The 22,358-nt window shown below is 42.5% G+C and overlaps 1 protein-coding gene across 13 annotated transcripts; it reads right to left on the bottom strand.

Annotated features, from left to right (window-relative positions):
- Positions 1–246: 246 nt before the first annotated feature.
- On the bottom strand, positions 247–20,753 carry ILF3 (interleukin enhancer binding factor 3). Of its 13 annotated transcripts, none has more exons than XM_029913712.1 (20): positions 20,656–20,753; positions 15,400–15,491; positions 15,090–15,316; positions 14,577–14,757; positions 14,058–14,205; positions 12,643–12,734; positions 12,166–12,261; positions 11,688–11,799; positions 10,871–10,968; positions 10,347–10,458; positions 10,135–10,245; positions 9,636–9,835; positions 8,961–9,131; positions 8,326–8,448; positions 7,920–8,096; positions 7,500–7,656; positions 7,199–7,252; positions 3,140–3,508; positions 1,118–1,246; positions 247–900 (listed from the first exon to the last, which is right to left on the bottom strand). In XM_029913712.1, the coding sequence occupies exons 2-20, from the start codon at positions 15,400–15,402 to the stop codon at positions 767–769; spliced, it is 2,694 nt and encodes an 897-aa protein (XP_029769572.1). In that variant the 5' UTR covers positions 15,403–15,491; positions 20,656–20,753; the 3' UTR covers positions 247–766. The 13 variants fall into 13 exon arrangements, with proteins under 13 accessions (XP_029769572.1, XP_029769571.1, XP_024075060.2 ...); XM_029913711.1 differs by having other exon boundaries at positions 1,109–1,246; XM_024219292.2 differs by having other exon boundaries at positions 1,109–1,246; positions 7,500–7,653; positions 8,326–8,463.
- Between the last annotated feature and the right edge of the window lie 1,605 nt (positions 20,754–22,358).

Consider the following 22,358-nt stretch of genomic DNA (forward strand, 5'->3'; position numbering starts at 1 on the left):
CAGCACGTCCAGCAGAACGAACGGAGTTTGGCTTTCTATATTGATAGAACAGCTATTGAATTCAGGTTTCTCATCTGCAAACCTCTGGGGCTGCTGGATATATTTCTGCAAAATGGTTTTCTGGCCATTTTTCACTATTTGTGCCCCTGTGTCTATTAAAGGAGGAGGAAAAAGTTATTTTGCTGCAGACAAACATTCTAGCTGACATGTGTATGCAAGGCAAAACTACACGTTTGGAGACAAAGACATCAAGAGTTTGTGTTTATTTGTCTACATTCAGCTTAATCCAGATGTACTGCCTGAATGATCCAGACATACAAAACCCACTCTTTCCCACTGGTTTTTAAAATAAAATCTTCACTTATAAAACTGAAACACTAAAGCATTAAAATACAGAAAGCTTGTTTAACTCACTTCACAAAAGCATTAACAGATGGCATATCCCTTATCTATTTAAAGCCATACTGGGTTAACACTTGAATGACCATTTTAAATAGAAAAAGGATACTGAAATTTTATTAACTCAAAAATTCTATTTAGACAAAGTTGTAATGGCAACTAACAAACCATTAAATACAGGGATGTCCAAAATACAGCTAAGTATGGAATTACAGGTACTCAACCATTAGTGACAGATATCACAAAGAGCACTGCAACATGGAAACAGGGGTTTACATGTTTACTGTGATGCAATAAAACTGAATATTCAAAGGGTGCGCAAGTGCAGAAGGTAACAAAACTTCACACCCATGGAGAAAGGGTCGGTTTATCTGTACTGATAATTCATGCTGTGATCATTTCTGCCGTAGCCGCCTTGGGAAGCTTGGTAGGAACTTGGAGGTCCGCTGTAATTCTGGCCTGAACCGGGAGAGCTGTAGTTAGTCTGAGAAGAATATCCACCTGAAATGGAGAGAGGAGTTCATCTAAACCACGTTGTGAGACAAGAGCTATTTTAACACAACCGTACGCAACAAGAATTGTTGTTACTTATCCAGTCCGGGCTGCCATCCAGCAGAGTGCACACAGAAAACAGAAGAGTGGTGACTGCATCTTCGCACCACACAAAAACATTTAACAAAAGGAGAGTCGAAGAGGGTTGTGTACTGACCTTGCTTACCTTGGTAAGACGACCCTCCTCCCCCAGATCCTCCCCCATAGCCGCTGTGTGAACCAGTATTGTATGAGGCACCTCCTGACCCATAGTTATTTCCTCCACCTCCACCACGGCCACTGCCGCCACCGTAATCTGCAATGGAGAACACACGCTGAGCAAGCCTGACAATGAGGTCTGCAACTCTGCTCTTAGACCAGGACACCTTAAAAATATCCAGACTATCAATATAGAACTGAGCTAGTAACAGAAACTGCCAAGGAGTTTATGACTCATCAAGGTAAGGGTTACGGCCAAGTGTTCAATTAGAGAAAATCTTTCCCCTGCAGCCTTTGGCTGGTAAAAGCGCCACGGGCCCAGCTGCCCGAGCACCAGAAGCTTGATCAGTCAGAGCTGTACCAAGGAGAGACTATAGTCTGTGACAGGGTAACTTCTCCACAGCCTGTACATTGTGTACGGCTGCGGGGTCTGGAAGAACAGCTCATGCAAGTAAAAAGATACCTTTTGTGGAGAGTGGGGACTTGGGTAATTTTTTGGCTGAGTCACATGGGTAGCCTCAGTTAGCCTTGCCTAGCCAAAAACTGCATGAGTGTTGGATGTAAACAGGTAGGCAGGCTTTTGGCATAAGTGCCCTGAAGCAGTTTGATTTGTGATGGAAAGAGCAGAACTCTCAAATGTTTATTCTTCTAAAGCTATTAAAGACTAAATGCCAACTGATCACATTAGTGGTAATGTAGCAGACAATATCCATAAAGAGACAGCACAATTTTACAGGCTGTGGAGAAGTTACCCTATAACAGACTATAGTCTCTCCTTGGTACAGCTCTGAGTGACCATGGGAAGTAGCATCAGAATGGAAGAGAGATCAGTCTAACAGGTCAAAAGGCCAATCTGGCATCTGCTACATTTGGCAGCAAACAACTAAGGCTATGTCGCCACTGAAAACGCTACAGCGGCACAGCTGCAGCTGCGCTACTGAATCTCTTCAGTGTAGACACTCGCTACAGCGACGGGAGGGGTTCTCCCATTGCTGTAGTTAACCCACCTCCGAGAGGCAGTACCTAGGTCCATGGAAGAATTCTTCCATAGTCCTAGCACTGACTATACGAGGGGTTAGGTCAGCTTAGCTTTCTCTCTGGGGTGTAGCTTGTCACACAGATGAGAGATGTAACTATGCTGACGTAAGTTTCCAGTGTAGACCCGCCTTAAGTATAACAGGGTCTCACTCTGGAATGAAGTGTACAGGGTGTCCATTTTATAATAGATTTACATTCACTGGGAGTCCTGCTTCTTTCCAGTTGAACACTAAACACTAGAGATCTAAACTATACGAAATAGGAGGATATATTTATGTCAAACCCACAGGTTTTCTGCCCAGAATCACCAGGGAATAGATAGGCCAGTACTCAGAATGGGCCTGCATTTCGAGTTTGTAATTCCCTACATCTCAGACCAGCCACGTGATCGAGGGCTAGTCAGTCTCACTAGCTATCTTTCATTTGGGCTGTATACCATACACAAACAGTATTTCTGGACAGAAGTGTTTGCGGGCCTTGAAGATTCGTTCTAATCCTGTTCATGTCCCTGATTCCATGGCACTGCTCCTTAACCAATAAAGGAAGTTTCAGCAGAGCAACACGCCCATGATGGACTCTCATGCCAATATGGCATTGACGTACCATCATCACAACTCCTGAAGCTAACTAAAACGCAAATGTTTAAGGCAGTACCACTTGCTCACCCCAAAAAAGACTCTTCATACTCCCTGTGGAAGTCTCTGCCTGGCCCCCCAAATGTAGCATTTAAACCTTAAGTATCTACTGAGGTCCTTACAAAAAATTTCATTCCATTTTTAAATTTCAGCCCCTTGGAGTACTGAGCTGCAGACTACTAAGTCCAAAGTTCAGTCAACCTGGCTGCTTCTGCATGCCAGAGACTCCATGGAACCCCCCTGTTGCGGTGACAAGAACACACTCAGGGGGAAGAGGGCCACACCACACTTCCAACCAGATAAACCCCCCCACTCACTGAATTTGCTCTCGTAGTTGTAGTCTGATCCTCCGCCAGAGGAGTTGTAGGAATTCGAGTAAGAAGAGTAGTTGCCTTGTCCGTGATTATATCCTTTTTGTTTGCCTTGTGGAGGGCCGTAATTGCTGTACTGATTCTGGTTGTATGACTGCTGTTGCTGGCCTTGGTGGGACTGATACCCTGACCCATAGGAAGGTTTTTGCTGTCCTCCATGCTGCTGCTTCTTTCCAGCATGTTTGGGTGGAACTGGTGAGCTGTAGTTGTCACCACCTTGGTAGTAGGATCCATAGCCAGAGGAGCCCCCGCCGCCACCACCACCTCCACCACTTCCTGTGTTGCCGGAGTGACCACCATTGCTATAAAACTGGCCTGAACAAAGGAAGAGGAAGTCAAACGGTGTTTCCGATAGGCTTGAGGAAACAGTCACTCCACCACTGTGTTTTAAAATACCTTAATTAAATGTAAATGGTTGTGTGCCTTATATCACACTATGATGCTTTGCTATTATATAAGCAGCAGTTTAGAATCTAGGACTATTTTGACCAACACATGAATAAAGATTTAAGTAATTCCAGACAAGGCCAACAGGTGTAACACTTCGTTCATTTAAGTAGATAAGGAATCACTATACACTGACATAGGATCTTCCAGTTACTCTCACTGCTCATTTAACAACTCTCCAAGTCATAGAAATTAAATGGGTGTAGAACTTTAAGTATCTATACCAAATTCTAGAACTAAGTTCAAGGTGACTAGTGGTTTTTCCAATGCATGTTACAGTATCTAACAGTTACTACTTCATGTTCTACAAAGTTAGTCTAGTCCTCAAATTACATTGGAGACAAGCTAGCCACCAATGATAATTGAAGCTCATTCTCCACAGAAAAGGAACAACAATCAGGAAGAATCTTACTCCAGTGACAAGGACTTGGAGCCAACACCCATGTAAATCACTCTAAAATAAAGAGCACTTTCCACATGAAATGCTGTTTGAATAGCAAAGCCAGTCACTTATACAAAGCTTATTCAATTGTACCAAAGTGCTCACTCCATCAAATACTGGCACCAGCATGAACTCCGAAGGTTACCAGAACCCTGTGTTGGGGCTGAGGATCCCCAAAAGGAATAACGTTGTACTTAGTCTTTTGGCAGCTTGAAACTTATTTTCTGATCAGCCTGTGGCACTAACAGACTGGATCTTGCACTGTTAACAGGATTGTTCAGTTCGGGCCCTAGAGAATTGGCCTACTTTAATAACTTAAGACGAGAGGAGGTATGTTGCATTTGATTTTTTAATAAAGGGCATGATTCTTATTTACCAAGAAACAACAGCCACCAGAATCTAGACAGAAACCTGCATCACCGCCCGCAGTAGAGTACGCACAGCTCCAGGAGCTTAAGTGATGCTTCACAGACAGGTGGAGCTTTACTGATTTAAGCTACATTAGAAACAAAGGAGGGGTGTATTAAGAACTTAGTACTTCTCAAACAGAGAAGAGTGTAAGGTTAGAAAGTCAAGGAGTAAACTTGTGATTTTTGTTTTAACAGCTCCACATTTGTGAAACTTTAAAGAGCCCATCTGAATGATAGAATGTGACTCAGAGCTCATCTCCAACATACAAACTGCAGTTTGTACAGAAGAGCTGGCTCTAGAAACCATCTAGCTTTTTTCTTTATTTTGCATACTAGTTTAAAACATCTAATACTCCTGGAGTAACCATTTAAACGGACTTCACCCCACCTCTAAATTAGGGTAAGGCCCTTTTCACACTATGCAAATAAACATGTTATAACAGGTTTCTTCTTCTGTGGCAGAAGGCCACGTTCCAATGGGGCAGAAAAAAGGTTCTTTAATATTTCTTTCCACCCAAGAGAAGTTATAACATGGTTACGGCACAACCATACCACAATAACAATATCCCTGTAGTGTGTAGCTTGGTACTAAACTCCAGGCTTTGCTACAAACAGAGATCCAGAGTTATAGCAAAAGAATATATGAAAGAATGCAGAAGTGAGCTTCTTCCGAATGGGAGGTGAGGGAGAGAAACTTGCATCACCTGAGCTGAAAATGTAAATGGTGGAAGTTGACTCCTTTCCCAAGTGAGTTAAGACAGCTTTTGGGACAGTCATTTCTAGATGAACCCTTCATATTGAACTAAGCACCTGAATTCCACCCCCGTTCAGTTAAAACTACTGAATAAAAATATCCAACACACAAGTTACTTTAACATGTATTCATTTAAAAAAAATGGCATTTTCACCTCATTCAGAACAATATCTATTCCCTTGTATAAAAAGACATTATCTCAAACAATAACTTTCTAAAAAAAATAGGACATGCATTATTTTTTTAAAAAGTGTTCACACTGAATATTTAAAATTTTGCCCAAGGAGGTTTCAACAACCTGATGTTTCACAGGTTACTGTTTTCACCAGTTTAAATTACTGAGTTAACTCAAATGTTATTGAGCCTCACAAATTAAATTAATGCAATGCTGCAGGATTTGCAGCTAAAAAGAAGAACAGTGACAAAGAAAATACAATTTTGAAACATAAGTATCATAGCAAGAATAAAGGACCAAACACATGATGTTTTATTAAACATTCGAGAGTCTCAAAGGGCAATTGATTCCCTGAGACTTCAAACTCTTATGAAGTTTCATTGTCCGGGCTATTAAATACTTCTGCTTTTAGAGCAATGTGTATTTTACAAGAGGCATAAACTATAGAGAATATCAGATGGCCTGAGCAACCAGGCAGCCTGCTGGGGTTTGCAACTCTTGGACATTTTAGTTTTTGAAGTGCTTTAGGCCCTTTATGCTTGGATCAAAAAAGCCCGTTTTTATGTCACTAATGACCCCATGCATTTTTAGAACTCATCAAAACTGACATTTTTTACAACAACTCCTTAATGCCTGGATATTTATTGTACCAGTATTGGAAGCACAATACAATACCTTTGACAGTATACTAGCTATCAGCCACAATAAGTCACACCCCTCCAGCATTTATCCACCAATGTATTACAAAGGATGTAAAGATTAATTTAGCACATAGGATTCCACATACAAGTCACCATTTTGCATGCTTAAAAAGCTGGGCTGTACTAGATTCAGAAACGTAAGTATCTTCCCTACTGTCAGAGGCATCAACCCAAGTTCTGGTGTTTATTAAAAGGCTTAAATTTTGTACAAAACCTGCTGTAAATTAAGACAAAGGTAGATTAAAACTTCAGTATTTGTTTCTTAAAAATAAAGTAATGCTTTCCATAAAAAGCAAAGGTGGGCGTTTTGCCTTTATGCTGAACAGAGCTGACTTTAAAATTTGTGCAAATTGCACAAAAACCTTCTTGGATAATTAGTTCCCCCTGTTGTGTACATCAAATTACAACCAAGTTCAAAGGCAAATCACAATAAAAACTGCCACTGTCTTAAGTTCTGCAGGCTAATAGTTTCAGACAAGCTGCGGTGAAAAGCCACTGTTGAGAAACCCAGTGAAGCACAGGGACACAGCACGAACACTTTGGGTTTTGGAGTTCGAGAAAATTGGAGTAAAAAGCTGTTTTTTTGCAATACTTTTAGATGATCTAGGAAGACCCAAAATCATGATAGCCGTAGCAGTCTGTGAAAAAGTCACCTACAAAAGGGGGAGACAGAGCAGAGAAAAAAATTAGAATTCTTTTGAAGATGGCAAAATGCGCCACATTTGAAAGTCATGTTTTAGATTTCTCTGCTCCTGTCACCCCCCAATGAAGGTTTCTTCTCAAGACAAATAGCTGTGTATTTTCGGGAAAATCTTATTCACAAGAGTGGTGGATTGCTTCACATGGCTTAAAGCAGAGAAATTTAAAATATTCACATTTGAAGAGGAAACCTAAAGTCACCTGGATTTGAGTTTAAGTTTTAAACATCTGATTCAGCTCCCTTTCATTATTTCTCATTTTAAAAATGAACATGCTATGATGGTTCAGGTACAGGTATATCACTGTATGTTGTAACCCAGAGTTTGAGTAACCCCAGTAGGGTGCTGTGTTTCAAAGATTAAAACATTAACACTTACTATAGCCTGCTGTTGCAGAATTTCCTCCATAACCATAGCTTCCGTATCCGGCTCCTAGAATGGAGTAAAGCAATTACTCTAAGATATTCATTTTCTATTGTTAATGAAAAGCTATTAAAACAAACTTCACTTCCAATAAGCTACAGTGTAAGTTATCTAACTTGTGTAACGTAGGAACTTGCAAGAAAGCTGATCAACTCCACTGGAGATAATTTGTGAACAGCTACTTCATTTTACGTGTATTAAGTTTAACAGGAGACAGCAGACATCAAGTTAGAGTGACACATTCATGGTAACTCACCAGCATTCATATAGCCACCATGATTGCCACCACCAAATCCACCTCTGCCTCTTCCACGGCCTCTGATGTTGCCTCCTCTACCACGTCCACGCAGATTTGGGGGAGGTGGCACTTCATTGTGCATGGGGCCTCCCATTCCAAAACCTGGATTATGCTGCTGTGGAACAGATGACTTGTTACACAATCCTGTTTTTAAATCAGTATTTAAATGTCCACGATGAAACTGATTTGTGTTTCTAAAGTTCAACGCGGGTAGAACGGAGCCACGAACCTGCGTGTTTGGTCCTAATTCTAAAACTAAGGGTAAGTCAATCTCCATTTCTCCGAAGGTAAACTGGGATAATAACCACCCCTCCCCAGTCTCTCCGGGGAGTTGAGTAGTATTGCTTACCACACACACACACCAGCAAGTCTACCTACCTTTACTGCAAACTTGGGTCCTCCCCTTGCAGGTACAGGGGCTCTTTTCTTCTTATTGGGCTCAATAGCAACGGGAGCATCGGGAAACAGCTTCTCTAAGGCAGCTAAAGCAGCGTAGGCTTTTGCCACTTTTTTGTTTGAGCCAGCTCCTTGAAATTTCTGCCCATCAACCTCAACCTTAGAAATAGATTAAATAACAATGCTATGAATCAGTAATAGCCACACAAGAGGAGTCACTTTTGTCACTGCCATGTTGGTAAATTATGGCATAGCTTGCTACTTCCATGCGCAGTGTCAGACAGAAATTCGTATGAACTAGTGAAATTTGACTAGGCCTGGAAGTTAAAACTGCACAGAATGTCTATAAATGTAACCTTGTTTACAGAGGACTACAAAGTCAACTCACCTCCATGACAAAGCGCTTATCATGGCTGCCACCTGTTTCTGAAATCAGTTCGTATTTTAGACCACGCCTCTTCTCATTGAGTTCCATCACTGGATTCTTGCCATGCTTCGTCAGGATTGGTCCCTGTTGTTTCACATTCTAAAATAAATTAGAAGTGCCGATAAAGGTCCAACGAGCTGTTGGACTTGGAGTTATCCAATGTATGTTTGTGGTTTTTATAATTAAGGAAAATGTTAATCTTAAAGGGAAAATTACATTGAAAGTTAAGTTTGAGGTATAAACATGTCAGTTATAACCCCTATAATTACTAGAACTGAAAAGTTAATGATTTTTATCAGTTTTATTTTGCATTTGTCAGCATTATGTATAGTCAGTGTACTCCTTACTTAGAATACCCCTTTAAAACAGGAGAGAAAAAAAATCCTCAAATATTTTACAGGACTCTAAGGAGTTTCAGGACACACTATTGAACCAAAACTCCACTGAAACTCAAGTGGACAGTATTCCTTTTAAAAAGTGCTTGAGAGTTTCAGACTCGTGAGTGAAAGAATCATTTGAGCAGCTTGTCACAACATCGCTCTCCTGAAGGATGGAGGAAAGATTTGGTTCAAAAGATGTAAAAAGTTTGTGCTCACCTCTGAAGTTTGCTCTGAGGGAGGAGAAGCAGCACTGGGTGTAGAGATAGTTTCCACTACAGGAGGAGGAGCAACAACTACTGGTTTCTGTTCTGTTTCCTCTGCCGATTCATCTCCTTTTCCAGACTCTTTGCCTTCCACTCCTGTGGGTAAACCCATATCCTGCAACACCTGGGGGTGCGGGAAGAGAGAAAGGCCATTGAGAAGTGCTGACATATCCTCCATGGTTCTCTACTGTGAGATAAGCAGTTGAGAAGGCTGTGTAGAAGTGGGTCCCATTGGCCCTGTCCCAGAGATTACTACCTCCATTCATTCCAAATGTAGTATTAGCCCAAGCTTCATCCATCCCCACTGATGGTGCTGGAACTTCCAGGAGGCTATAACCATTCCCCCAGGCCCTGCAGGCCCTTTAAACATTCGCAACAAGAAGGGTAAAGTCTTCTGGCTAGCGATTTCCTTAATCCATCAAGTGCTGCTACTATTTCAGTGTTTTAACTTGAACACAAAACTGTATCCAGTGTAGAAGGGCCTACACACTTCACACACGATTTTTAACATGATCTTCCAGAAGATCAAGTTTAAGGGAATAACTGTTTGGATACTAATGTTTTTTAGAGAAAGGAGTTTGGAGGGGGGGGGGGAAAAAAAGTGTTTACATGCAGACAAACTTCTTACCTTTACTGCCACATGCAATTTGGCTGTCTTTTTGGAAGGTCCTGATGCCTCAAACGTGCTGCCATCGACTTCCACAGACATAGTAAAGATAGGAGCATGAACTGGACCAGTCTGAGACACAAGTTTGTACTGGAGACCAGGTTTTAGCTGATTTAATTTCATCAGTGCATTCATAGCCTGGGGAGGTTCAGTTTTTTCCTCTAAACAGAAAAACAGTTTGTTCTTTGTCAGACATGCACATTTGTTTTAAGACAAACTTGACAACTGAGTTCAGACAATAAGAGGTTACAATCTGCCACTGTGGACTTCTTGTTTAGAAGTACAGATTTGAAAGGGTCATTTACACTTGATAAAGCCTTAAAAAGCAGGAGAAAAATCCAGTCACTCAGATTTACAAGCCATTCCACAAGAAACACTTTCTTCTGCAGTTTGCCCCTCCTTTAGTCTGAAAACAGCTCTTAGGCAGCAACTTGTTACCTACCTCTAGTTAACTCAATACCTTTTTTCTGAATCTTCTTTTTCTTTTTGCTGGGAGACTTCTCCTCTCCATCCTCCTCCATAGGGCGCTTCATTGGAGTGATGGCATATGTGGTACTGGGGGGAATCTGGACTGTAAAAACCATAAGAGGCAGCTAAATATATCAATTACTGAGTGACAGAGTAGCAAGAGCACTGGGCACTGAGAATGTATTAGTTTATTACAATACCTACCAGTGTAGTCAACTGGATTTTCGTTCTTTGGTTTCTTGGGCATCTTGGAAGGCAGGGGATCCATCCCCAAGACTTTGTGAAGCTGGCCAAAAGCAGCAAGTCTCAGAGCATGCTAGAAAGATGGAACACATGTTAATGGGATGCCCAAGTTGCTAACGTAATATTTGCTCACTGCAGAGGTTCAAAGAGGAATCTTCTACCCACCCCTGCACAAAAAAAAACAAAAACAAAAAACACACCAAAAAAAGACACCTCAGTTTAAATGGGATGCTCCTTAGAATTCTAAGTTCAATCCAAAACCTGGGTCATAGTGGTAAGTCACTACTTAAAACCTGATACTTTGCTTCTGGTAGATGAAACTATAAATTTCTTTTTTAGTGTGAGACCCATTTTTTTACATGACTAGGTATTAAAAAAATTAAAACCAACCTCAGTGAGGTTACTAAACTACCATTAACCAATATGGAAGTTCAACATAAATTGAACTCATTCAGTTTTTGCAACATCTGTAGGCAAAACTATACCTGAGCACTCTGTGTGATATCTTCCCTTTGTTGTCTGTCTAGATGCCCAATAGCATCAGTGGCTTCTTTTTCACAAGGATCATAAATACCAGAACCATCTGAAGGCAGGAAACAAGGAAGATATGCAGAGAATTATCCTAGTGTTTCTAAAAAAACTAAACTAAGTATTCCCTTGGCATCATTCAACACTCATCTGTGTAACACCGATCAATGCCCAACATTTTGAAATTTATCTGGATTATTTTACAAGTACAGTTACAAGTGAAGTTGGTCAAAACCACTTAGAAAGTAAGACAACCAATTTAATACTTGTAGAACCTGGTACTTCACACTACAGGGCTTATCATGGGTCCATGTGCCCTATTACAGTCCATGGTACTGTAATACCAATATACACTACACATTTTTATGAATTTTTAAATCTCAACTGTGCAAACACAGAATCATAGAAATGTAGGGCTGGGGGGCCGAGAGGTCATCTTGTCCTTCTCCTCGTGCTGAGGCAGGATCAAGTATACCTAGACCAGAGGTTCTCAACCTGCAGCCCACGGGCCGGCTTGCAGCCCAATCAGCACAGACCTACGGCCCATGTGACATCCTCAGGGCCATACAGGTAGTATTGGATGCGACCCACATAACACACTGTGGGCCACATATGCAACCCACAATGGTAAATAGGTTGAGAACCACTGACCTAGATCATCCCTGACAACGAGGGGGGCCTTGTAACTATTACACAATATTACAATACACCAAACTTTAATCGCATCCCATGTGATTTCTTGCTTTGAAATGTATATGCAGAGAACCATCTAACCTGGCATAACAATTCCTGATGCAAGACATTCAAGTACTCTCCTCAGGGCCTCACCAGCTCCCATTGGTCTATTAGCTGTTCCAATTGATTTTTCACACAGCAGCTCCAGAGGCTGTAAGACATTTGAGATTTTAAAAAGTGAGAGATGCGCACACATGACTGTTTTAGGGAAACTTTACAACAGATGCCTAAGCAACAGCAAAAGAATCGGCAAATTGGATATAAGAAGCAGAGGACTGTAACTGCCATAAGTTTAGAAGTTACTTTAATTTCAGCCCACAGATCCAAAGCATGTGATTATATCACATAGAAAGTCTTCAAGAGTGTATTTCAAAAACAGAATACTTCAATTTCTTCAAATTAAAGGAAGTTGCAATTTGTGAAAATGGAATTTCAGACTGAAGAACAGTTCTCGCCAGTGACTTAAAGAATAAAACCAAACAATTCAGAAAACAGTAAAAAAAAAAGTAAGAATTACCCATCCTCTAAGTGGTCCCCAAGTAGGAACCCGAGTACACAGATCTCTCAGCACCCTGATGACTATGACGCACGATTTCAGACCATTAGCCCTGGCCTAGAATAAGTAATCAAGCAAAGGCATATTCAATAAAAATACCAAAACCAATTAATGTGCAGACAAATATTAATTTTTGCAGTGCTACTTTGTCAAGGGTAAACAATATATATTTACATTACAATTTTATAATGTAATAGTAATTACAGTATACAAAAGCGACATTACTCTTAACACAAAGCAGCAACTATGCATCTACTCATTAAAAAAGTCATCTTCGAACATTAAATTCGCTTAAGTGCTTCTTTAGCAACTGTATGGTTGACAGACGCTAAGTTCAGCACAACTATCGTCCAATGTTAAAGTACTTTAATATAAAGTTAGATAATTTGTAAACTTTAACTGGCTACTTAAAGACAAATATAAGAACAAAATGCAAACCTGGAACCACTTGGCGTGTCGGAGTGACGCCAAGGCAGCAAGGCATTTCTGCCTGTCCAGAACGTCCGGGGTGTCGTTGACTGATAGCGTTTCTATTCGTGGATGGAATAAGAAGACAGGCACAGTTTGACCAAGGGGGTTCTGTCAGGTGGAGAGGGGATGAGGCAGCTTCCTAAAGGGCAGCGGAGGCTCCCAAAAGATCTTGAGCTATACCCTTTACCTGAAAGGATAGCCTGGCAGTACACTTCACTTTATTACCCTTAACTGGAACTTCACACTGCAGAGAGGGGGAGATTAATGTAACAGGGAATAGGCTAACTCCTATACTATGAGGGGAAAGAGGAATTCTATGTAGGAGGGGACAGAAAGCCTATACTGCTTTAACAAAGCTTCAGAAAGTAGAATGCTACAGTACCTAACAGAAAGGGAAGTTTGAAGTTAACCCTCACTCTACATCCAGAGCAGAGGTAAAGGCTTTTCTAAAGCCAAGGGAACCCCCTCCGCCCACAAGGCTTGACTGCCCTGGCCCCGGCCCGTGACAGAGTGCGTCCTGTTGGTCAAAGGTCCAGCGTCCCTAAAATTGACAAACTAGAAGGCTTGGTAGACGAAGTCAGATATCAGAACCATAGACAATCAATAGAGCACAAAAATATTCTCCAGTCTGTGCTGCAGCAAAACTGAAGATATGTGTTAATAATTTTGAAGTGTCTGAAGACCAGGGTTTTAGATAAGGCTAGTTCGAACACTTGCTATGCATACCAGAGCATGAGTCAAATAGTGTGATGCTTGTGATACAGAACTGATCATAGTAAGAGATTTTTCAAGTGAAGGTATTTTTGAAGTCTTATTCCAAAGAGTAAGTTTGAATAAAATCATGGATGGCGTCTAACTTTATCCAAAACTCTGCATCACGTCCTGGAATTCTGAACTTCAGCTGATAAAACAGCCAAAGAGACCCAACAGTGCACCTATCATTTTTGCTGCAACACAAACCATTTTATATAACATATCCAATTTCATGTACATGCAAAAGTCATTTACAAGAAGCCTTCAATGTTTTTTTAAAGTACAAGCTTACATTTGATGTCATTTGTGTGGGCCTTTAACATGGCTAGGTATAAAAAAAAGATTTAAACAACATTACATATTAGTGAACTAAAGGCCCAAGTAAGTAAAGTGAAATACCACTTGAAAGGTGCTACTCAATTTTAGGAGTCTGTTTCTAATTATCCACATCCATGGTCTCTTGTATTACTACAATCTGTAAATTGAATTTGTCTTGTCTGCATGAAATATTTGTGTGTCAAACAGCTTGGACTACCTAATCTGAAATTGAATAGCACATTTTAACAGTGATTAGCAACAGACAACGTAAGTTTCCAGACTGACTGTTAGCCGTTTTCAGTCTTCCATACCTCCAGCTAACAGTTTTTCCATTTCTTCTCTCACAACAGGGGATGTCAAGTGAATGGTCAGCGTCAATGGAGGCTCCTGTGTGTTCTTAATGATAATTGCAGCTTCGCTCACAGACTGGATTATTTCATATTTATCTTCAGTAATAGTCTACAATATAATAATTTTACCATTTAGAAATTTCCTCTTGGATTTATGTGTTTCTTCCAAGTGCACAGCGCTGCCCTTTCCCTTAAGTAGAATCAACAAGCCTTGTACGGATGCTAGAACTTACTTTTCAGTTTAGTTAATGAAGTGAGATTATACAATCATCATTTGCGGCAAATGACATCCACCTACTTTACAAGGTGGTTCTGTAAAGACTGCACGAAGATATTAACCACATTTTCCCATTCTGTCTTAGTAAGAAGCCTAATAAATATCCCAGTTACTTTCTAGTCCCTTTAATCCATTCGCTTGTGTGTGAGTGTGTGTGTGTTCACGGTGACAAGCATGCACAATCATCAGAGGATTTTACTCACAGCAAGCTGTACTCCAAGATTCTCAGCTACTTTGTCCAAGAGACCAGTTGTGGGTTTCTCTTTGCAAAGGAGAACTAGCTCAAGATCCAAGTCTCCCTTCAGTAGCAGGCCTTTTGCTACAAGCCCAACACGCATCACTCCACGAAGGGTCCTAGTCAGATGCTCGGCAGCCTTCTGATCCCTGTGAAAGATATGTAAATGCAGTTATGGCAGCACAAAAGTCAAAGCCTGAAGTGCATTTAAAGGGACACTTAAATAATTAACCAAGTTCACAGAACAAAGCAGTAATGGTTTAGATCCAAAATATGGTTAATATTACTACACATATACAGGAAAAATTACTTGAATTCCATGTATATTTCCTCTGGCTATGGAATGTTAGAATTAGGGGCAAGTGAGAACTAATGTCTTTTCAAGCACTTAAGAGCACATTACTATCAGTCTAGAGAAAAAAACACCACTGAAGCACTTGACAGAGTCCCTGTAAAACAGCTGACTAGTACCATTACTTACCCTCCTTCTTTGTTTTCTTCTTCAGCTGCTGTTTCCATGGCCTCCGGTTCTGGCTGCTCCCCACTGACTTTTTCCTGTTCATCAATCCAGTCAGATACAGCTTTGAGAGCACGTTCTGTATGGGAGACCATGTTCTGAACTGCCTCCAACTCTTCCTGAGTTGGGTAAACAGCAGAATGTTTTGCCATCACGTGGCGGTCATCATTCACAAAAATACGCATCGGTCGCTGAAAAGACAAAATTTGATGCAATTTAATAATAGACTAAGGATAATATTTATTTCTGAAAGCTGGAGATTTCAGAGTCTTACCATTTTTGCTTCCGATTCTTTGCTGAAGCTTTCAAAAAGTACTTATCTAGCTTCTTCCTCCAAGGAACTACACCAATACAGCTTCCTATAATCTAAAAACAGAAAAATAATTACCAATTATTTGTAGGTGGACTGATAAATCATCTGTCTACTTGGTAAGTGCATATCTGTAACTCAAATTTGTTATCAAAGTAATTGGGTGTATAAACTGTGTAGATTAGGACCATATGAACAGTTTATAGCTGACCAAGTATTCTGCCCCTGGAGACCAATACTCACAGGCATTAATATAGTAGCTGAACAATAACAAAATTGCGGAATAATGATCAAAATCAAGTTTGCCATATAGATACCATTCTAACATGTATGAATTGCTTACAAAGTTCTTACTTTGAGAGGAAGGATGAAAACATTCCAGATTTCATCCAGTGCTACATCAAATATATCCATTTAATAAAGGTTTGACAACTATTACCATACATCCTTTGCATGTTAAAGATGTGCAACATGGGAAATAACTACACAGACCTAAATGTATAATGCCAACCCTATGCTATATTTCATTCAAGAGCACAAAAGGAGTGAAGTTTCATGTTGTCTAAAGACTTAATTATAAGAGTCCAATAGTCTGAGCAAAAAAGACTGCCTGATTTCTAATCCTAGCTCTTACACTGTACCCACTGTGGCCTTGGGCAAGTGATTTAGCCTCCCTCTGCCTAAAATGCTCACTCATTTTCTTTAAAAAAAAAAAATCCACTACACAAGCCCCTCTCTACATTGCAAACACATGAATTTGTAAGTGCAACTAAGCTAAATCCCCAGTTAATTCAAAACTAGTCTCCACTAGCGAAGTGGAGCATGAAAAACAGAATCACTGCAAACTTTTAACTAACCACTGCAGTTTTATGGCGAAAGGAACAACCTGGAGTCCTAGCAGAAAGGATCCTCCAATGCCTATTCATCCCAGATAGGTCTAAGTGATCACTTGCGATAAACTATTTCCCATACCACCTCCTCATCCTACTGCCTACAAGTAAATGGGCAGCCTTTCACTATGGTGGTATATGAGCAAGTACGGTTATGTTGGTTGCCTTAATTTTTGTTTTTCTTGTTTCACTATTTGTGTTATGAGTAGGGTTGGCAGAATTCGGGGTTTTTATACTTCTGACAGATAATACTGATGTTTATTTTTAAGTACCCTTTTTGATTTTTATCAAATTAAATTTTCACTAGTTGCACAAATTATGGGGAGGGTCAAACAATTATTTCATGACAGACATTGAGATTCAAAAAATTAAAGCTTTATAACCGTTAAAACAAATTGTCAACATCACATGTCAAAATATACAAAGTAAATATCCTTATAACCAACCCTAATAATTCAAACATTTTTCTTACTTTGATTATGTGTAAATTTTAATGTTAACATTTTTCCATCAGTTTGTGTGTGTTCAATGAAATCCATGTTTACTGATAAAAATCTAATCCTTCCAGGCCTACCTATGAGGAAATACACTTGTGCAAACTAAACTCTAAGATAGCTAATTTTTGTGTAGGATACAAGTGTTTTGATAATGCCCATAATTGTTATGCTACAGTTATACAAGAATCTCCATGGGACTACTCATCACCATTCTGAGGTCATCTTCAGAAATGAACAAAAATGCTTTAAAGCAGTTTATGCCAGAACTGGTTTTAAACAATGTATCAACTCAAACTTCTACCCCTTTGTTTCTTCATTGGATCGCTCTTTAATAGTAGATAGATGGCAGTAAGATTCATCTCCTAAGGATTCATATCTACTCTTTGTGAAAGGTGACACCTTTCCAAGAATGTTTTCAGATGTGCAGGTGACTTTTGGCATGAAGCCCAAAATACAATCCAGCACCAAACTGGCTTTACCCTTCTAGTTTTAAACAGCACTCAGAATGCAGGAAACTATGAAATAAGAATATGACAAGAACCAACAGTTTCTTGGAATAGAGACAGTAATTCAAAATCAGTTTGAAAATATTTATCTTTAGTAAGTCTCCTTGTAAGGTTTTGCAGAAGGAAATCATGATCAATTTACCACCCCCAAACTCCTAGCTTTCTAATAACTTCAAGAAACTAGATTACCTGTTAGGTGCTGGCTAAAAACTTCAAGCATATGGCATCTCCAACATGAAATTCTTAATGAGCTCAAAAAGATGATGCCAAGTTATCAAGCCTTAAAGCTAATGAATAAATTTGTAAAGGTTTACAACAGAAATTATAGTTGTATACAAGTGCTGGTAGACCCTTAACTTCAAAACCACTACTGGGCTCTGCTTAATTTCAATTCAGATTTTGTCAAACTGTTTAATTTAGTTAGTTTTACTAGATTAAATGCATCCATATTAACCTTCTCTGGCATTTTCTACCTATCTCAGATTTACACGGCAATCTTACAAATCAGAATCAAATACATGTACTCAAATTTCAGCTGTATGCAAATGAACATACATCTTCACAAAAAGGGGACTAAATTTTAACTTTTATTACATTAAATTACACTGGGATCCATGCAGACAGGTATCTTAGGAGACAGTAAAAACAAAAACACCCTGATGAGTAAGTACTATAAAAATACTTAGCATTGACAATATACTCAGGATGCCATATCACTTTTTCAATAATACTAATTTGCAATTAATCCTGACACATCTTAAATAAATATAAACTATTTTGAGGGGTTAGGAAGAAAAAAAATGCTAGCAATGAAGTGGCAAAACACCCCATATTTTACTAAAGCAGTGCTGCTATAACGTTCTATGAGCTGCACCATCATAGTGCCTAGGAGCCCCGTGTGCTAGGTGCTGCACCAATACAGAAGGAAAAGGCAGTCCCCCAACCCCACAAAGTAATGTGCTATAATGAAGACAAGCCACTGTCATTAATCCTTTGTGACAGCAAGTGGGGAATTTTCACCATGCAGCCTCTTATGATAGCATATTAAAACAAACAGCTAGGGCTGCAATTCTGCAAATATTTACAAACATGATTAACTTTCCTACTGTGAGCACTCCCATTAACTTCAACAAGACTACCTGCAATAATAAGGATAAGCATGTGTGTACGTGTTTGCAGGACTGAAGCCTAGATGTCTCAGACAATTCCAGGATTCATTCTTATCCTGTAATACAGAGATGTGCTGGTATTCTGACATAGGCACACATCTCGTCCTATGTTAGGAATGCATGCAAGTCCTAACCTCTCTAACCCCTGTCCGAAAGCCTGAGTTTGGATTCTGAATACTTCTGAAAGTATTTGTACCATTACTCAAAAATGTCCTCAACTGTTAGCAAAATATCTACTTAATTTACTAAAAATCACTTTTAAATTCATTTGTACCCTGAATATTCATTTTGTCAATAAGCGTTGACAGCCAAACATTAATATCTGTTATTGACATATCTATCGTTCCCTATCCAAGTGAGATGAGAAATTTTGAATCGTGTCAATAATAAAAAAAAAATAACAGTCACATTCTGAAAATGCTACAGCAGATTAGACTGAAATTTCCTGTTTTCTAAGACTAATCTTATTTATGCACTTAAGATCACAGAAACTCCTTCTTAATGTGAGAATGAGAGCTACTTATGGCTTCTGCAGCATCACAGGATTCAGACCTTGAAGGAAAGGTAACCACAGAACAGACAAAAACATTAATTCTACTTATGGTGTGTGAACTATCACAATGCTTCACAAAGTTAACATTCAATAAAAGGTGGGAAAAGGACTAAAATAAGGTAACAAACACACACTTCGAAATCACATCATGCTCTCTTTACTATGCTAAAATTCCCTCCTATCATTTCCACTTCAACCATGATTTAACTAATTATTCCAATGCTATAAAAGCATTGGGTTCTTACATTTCAAAGTAATGGCCCAAACTGGCTCACGTGGGAGAAAAGCAAGAGAGTAATTAGAATGCTGAAGGTTTAAAATTTAGTTTTTTTTATAAAAATACCCCATCTATTCTGTGATATCTTAGATTGATGAGGATAAAAATAGTGTCTATTTCTCCATTCATACAGTCCATTTGTTTTAACTTTCTCAATTTGAATAAGACTGGGTAGTCCATTTCATTTTTGTTTACAACCAGCTACACTTTCAAGTTCTCATTCAGTAACAGTTCAGGACACTAATTTTGGAGTTGTTCAAATCTTGGTCCCAGAACAGACTGTTGGTGGGAAGATTTACAAAACCTGGCTCAAATGTAAAGAGATGCAGGATGTTCGCGGAAAGCAGAGAGTGCCAGGTTTTGCAGATTGGTAATGGCATACCTACACTGCCAGTCGTATTTTAAATTGAATTCTGAGTTAGACAGAAATCCAGCAGCTCTGAAAACTGATCTGCAGTAGAACAAAGGCGACATTTCAGCTACCAGGGAAGTTGTGGGTGTCCATTTAGAACAGACTGGAGAAACCCACGGAGGATAAACCGTGGCTCCCGGGGGGGGATGAACTCAATGGGACCCAGCCCTCTCTGCTGCGTGCCCCCCCGGGCCTGTGCCCCGATTCACCCTCCCCCAGAGCGCCGCAGCTCACCGCCAGGATGCAGGCCTCCGGGAGTCGCTGTCCCTTACCGCGCCGGGCCCCCGCCCCCCCGCAGCACGGCTGCACGGAGCGCGGCTCTCCGCCCGATGCAGGCGGGCGGCCCCGGGAACCCACCCCGGCCTCGCGCCGCGCACGGGGAGGAAGGATCGGGCCCCCCACGCGCGCAGCCGCCGCCGCCGCCATTTGCAAAGGCGGCCGCGAGAACAAAGCGGCCCCGAGCAGCGCGTGGAGGAGCCGCGGCCGCCGCGAGACCCCGCACGCGCCTTCCAGCCCCCAACCCCCCACGAGCCGGCCAGCGCGCGGGAGGGGGGGAGAGTGAGGTGCGCGCGCAGCACCCCCCTCTGCGCCCGCGCGGTCCCACTCTCTCCCCCCCCCTCCCCGCTTTTACTCCCGGCCCAACCGCCATCCGCCGCCATTTTGTCTCCACAGCACAATGGGGCGAGCGGAGCGGGGGGCCGGGCCGGGCCCGGGGGGGACCAGGCACCCGCTCACCCTCAGGCCGGGCGGGAAGGGGCCGCCAGGTCTCGGGGTAGGCCCAGCACCGCCCCCCCTCGCCCAGCACCGCCCCCCCTTCCTCCGCCTCAGCGCGGGGAGTCCCTCAGGCCGGGGGCGGCCCCTACTTCGCCCGGCCCCGCTCCCAGCCGGCTGGCCGGCTGCCCGAGCCCGCACTCACCGGCCGGGCCGTGCCCACCGCCGCCGGCTCCCCACACGGTGCAGTGCGCAGCGCTGTTCGGCTCCGACTGCAGCGAGGGGGGAGGAGCCGGCGGGAGAAAGGGGGAGGGGGCCGTCGGGGGGGGAAGGGAGGGATCACGTGGGGAGGCCGCCGGGTCCGCTCCCCGCCAATCGGTGCGGGACGGCGCGGTGACGTCACCTGCGCGCCCGGCTAGGCTCCGCCTTTTCTCTGGTTTGCGTCTCCTCGCGGGGCGCCTCGGGCTCAGAACGAGGGGGAGGCGGCTCGGCGCGCGGGAACTGGGGCAGAGAGGAGGGGGCGGGGCTAGTCCTCCCACCGGGGGGGATCGATGGGGAGGCGGGGCAGTGTGGGGCGGCCGCCCTCATGGCAAGGGAATGTGCGGGGGGCTGCTCGGAGGGGGAGGGGGCGTGGGGGGGGTGTCCTGAGGAGAAGGGGGGCAGGACACAGCTGCTCTGAGGGGAAAGGAGTGTGGGGGGCAGCTGCCCTGAAGGGAATGGGTGTGGGGGGGTTGCCCTGAGGAGAAGGGGGGCAGGACACAGCTGCCCTGAAGGAAATGGGTGTGGGGGGGTTGCCCTGAGGAGAAGGGGGGGCAGGACACAGCTGCTCTGAGGGGAAAGGGGCATGGGGGGCAGCTGCCCTGAAGGGAATGGGTGTGGGGGGGGGTTGTCCTGAGGAGAAGGGGGGGGCAGCTACCCTGAGGGTATTACAGCCCTCAGGAGACTAACCTGTGATGTGCCACAAGAAGAGAATAGGAGGGAGTGCGGTGCCCCAGTGCCTAAGGCCCTTGCTGTGGTAGGAAACTGATTAATTGAGATATACCCAGATGATCCTGGCAAGCAGCCCACACCCCAAGCCACAGAGGAAGGCAAAAAAAAACCACAAAGGTCACTGCCGACCTGACCTGGGGGAAAATTCTTCCCAAATCTGCATCTAGCACTCACATTCTGAGCATGATGTGAACAAGAACCAGCCAGCTGTAGCCATCGCTGATGTTTCTGAGGAAGGAAACAAACAAAATACAAATACAGAATAGATGAGGGGGGGTTGGGGAATCTCTTCCTGACCCCCGCAGGTGACTGCCTGAAGCATGAGCTGTGAGCAGAAAGGATTGTGGGGAGCCTGGCGGCACTTGTCCATCCTATCATGAAGGGAGCATGGGAAGAATCACTGTCTGGCTGCTCACCTCACACCTGTTATGAGGTGGGGTATGGAAGGGCTCAGATCTTCTCATTCCCTGCATTTGTGTGCATGCATGTGTGAGGCTCTTACCCTCAGCACAATGCGGAAGACTCACCTGATAGGACTCAGGCCCCCCTGCCCTTTGAGCCTGGATGACTGTATTTCCAAGCTGGAAATATGGGAACACTTGCCAATTTCTCCAATGCTCTCTCCTCTCCCTGTCTTGTTACCATTCTCCATCCTTCAGGGTCAGACTTGGGCAGGAGGGGAGAAGTGGTAGCATCCTTCTCCAGCGCTGCCCACAGATGGGGGTCCACCCGTGAACAAATGCAGTCTGTGAGTGCTCTTTGCCTCAGACTTGAAGGTGGACAGGTGACCAGTTCTGCACTGCTTACTCAGTCCATCAAAGTCATGTGAGGATTGCAGGATCAAGTCCCTGCTTTGCTAGTCTTGTGAACTCGCCAAACAAGCCATTTCAAGTCAGCTTCCAAGCAAGAGCCAATATT

The sequence above is a fragment of the Terrapene carolina genome, unplaced genomic scaffold, assembly GCF_002925995.2.
Source record: "Terrapene carolina triunguis isolate 2854851 unplaced genomic scaffold, T_m_triunguis-2.0 Scaffold833, whole genome shotgun sequence".
Lineage (NCBI taxonomy): Eukaryota > Metazoa > Chordata > Testudines > Emydidae > Terrapene > Terrapene triunguis.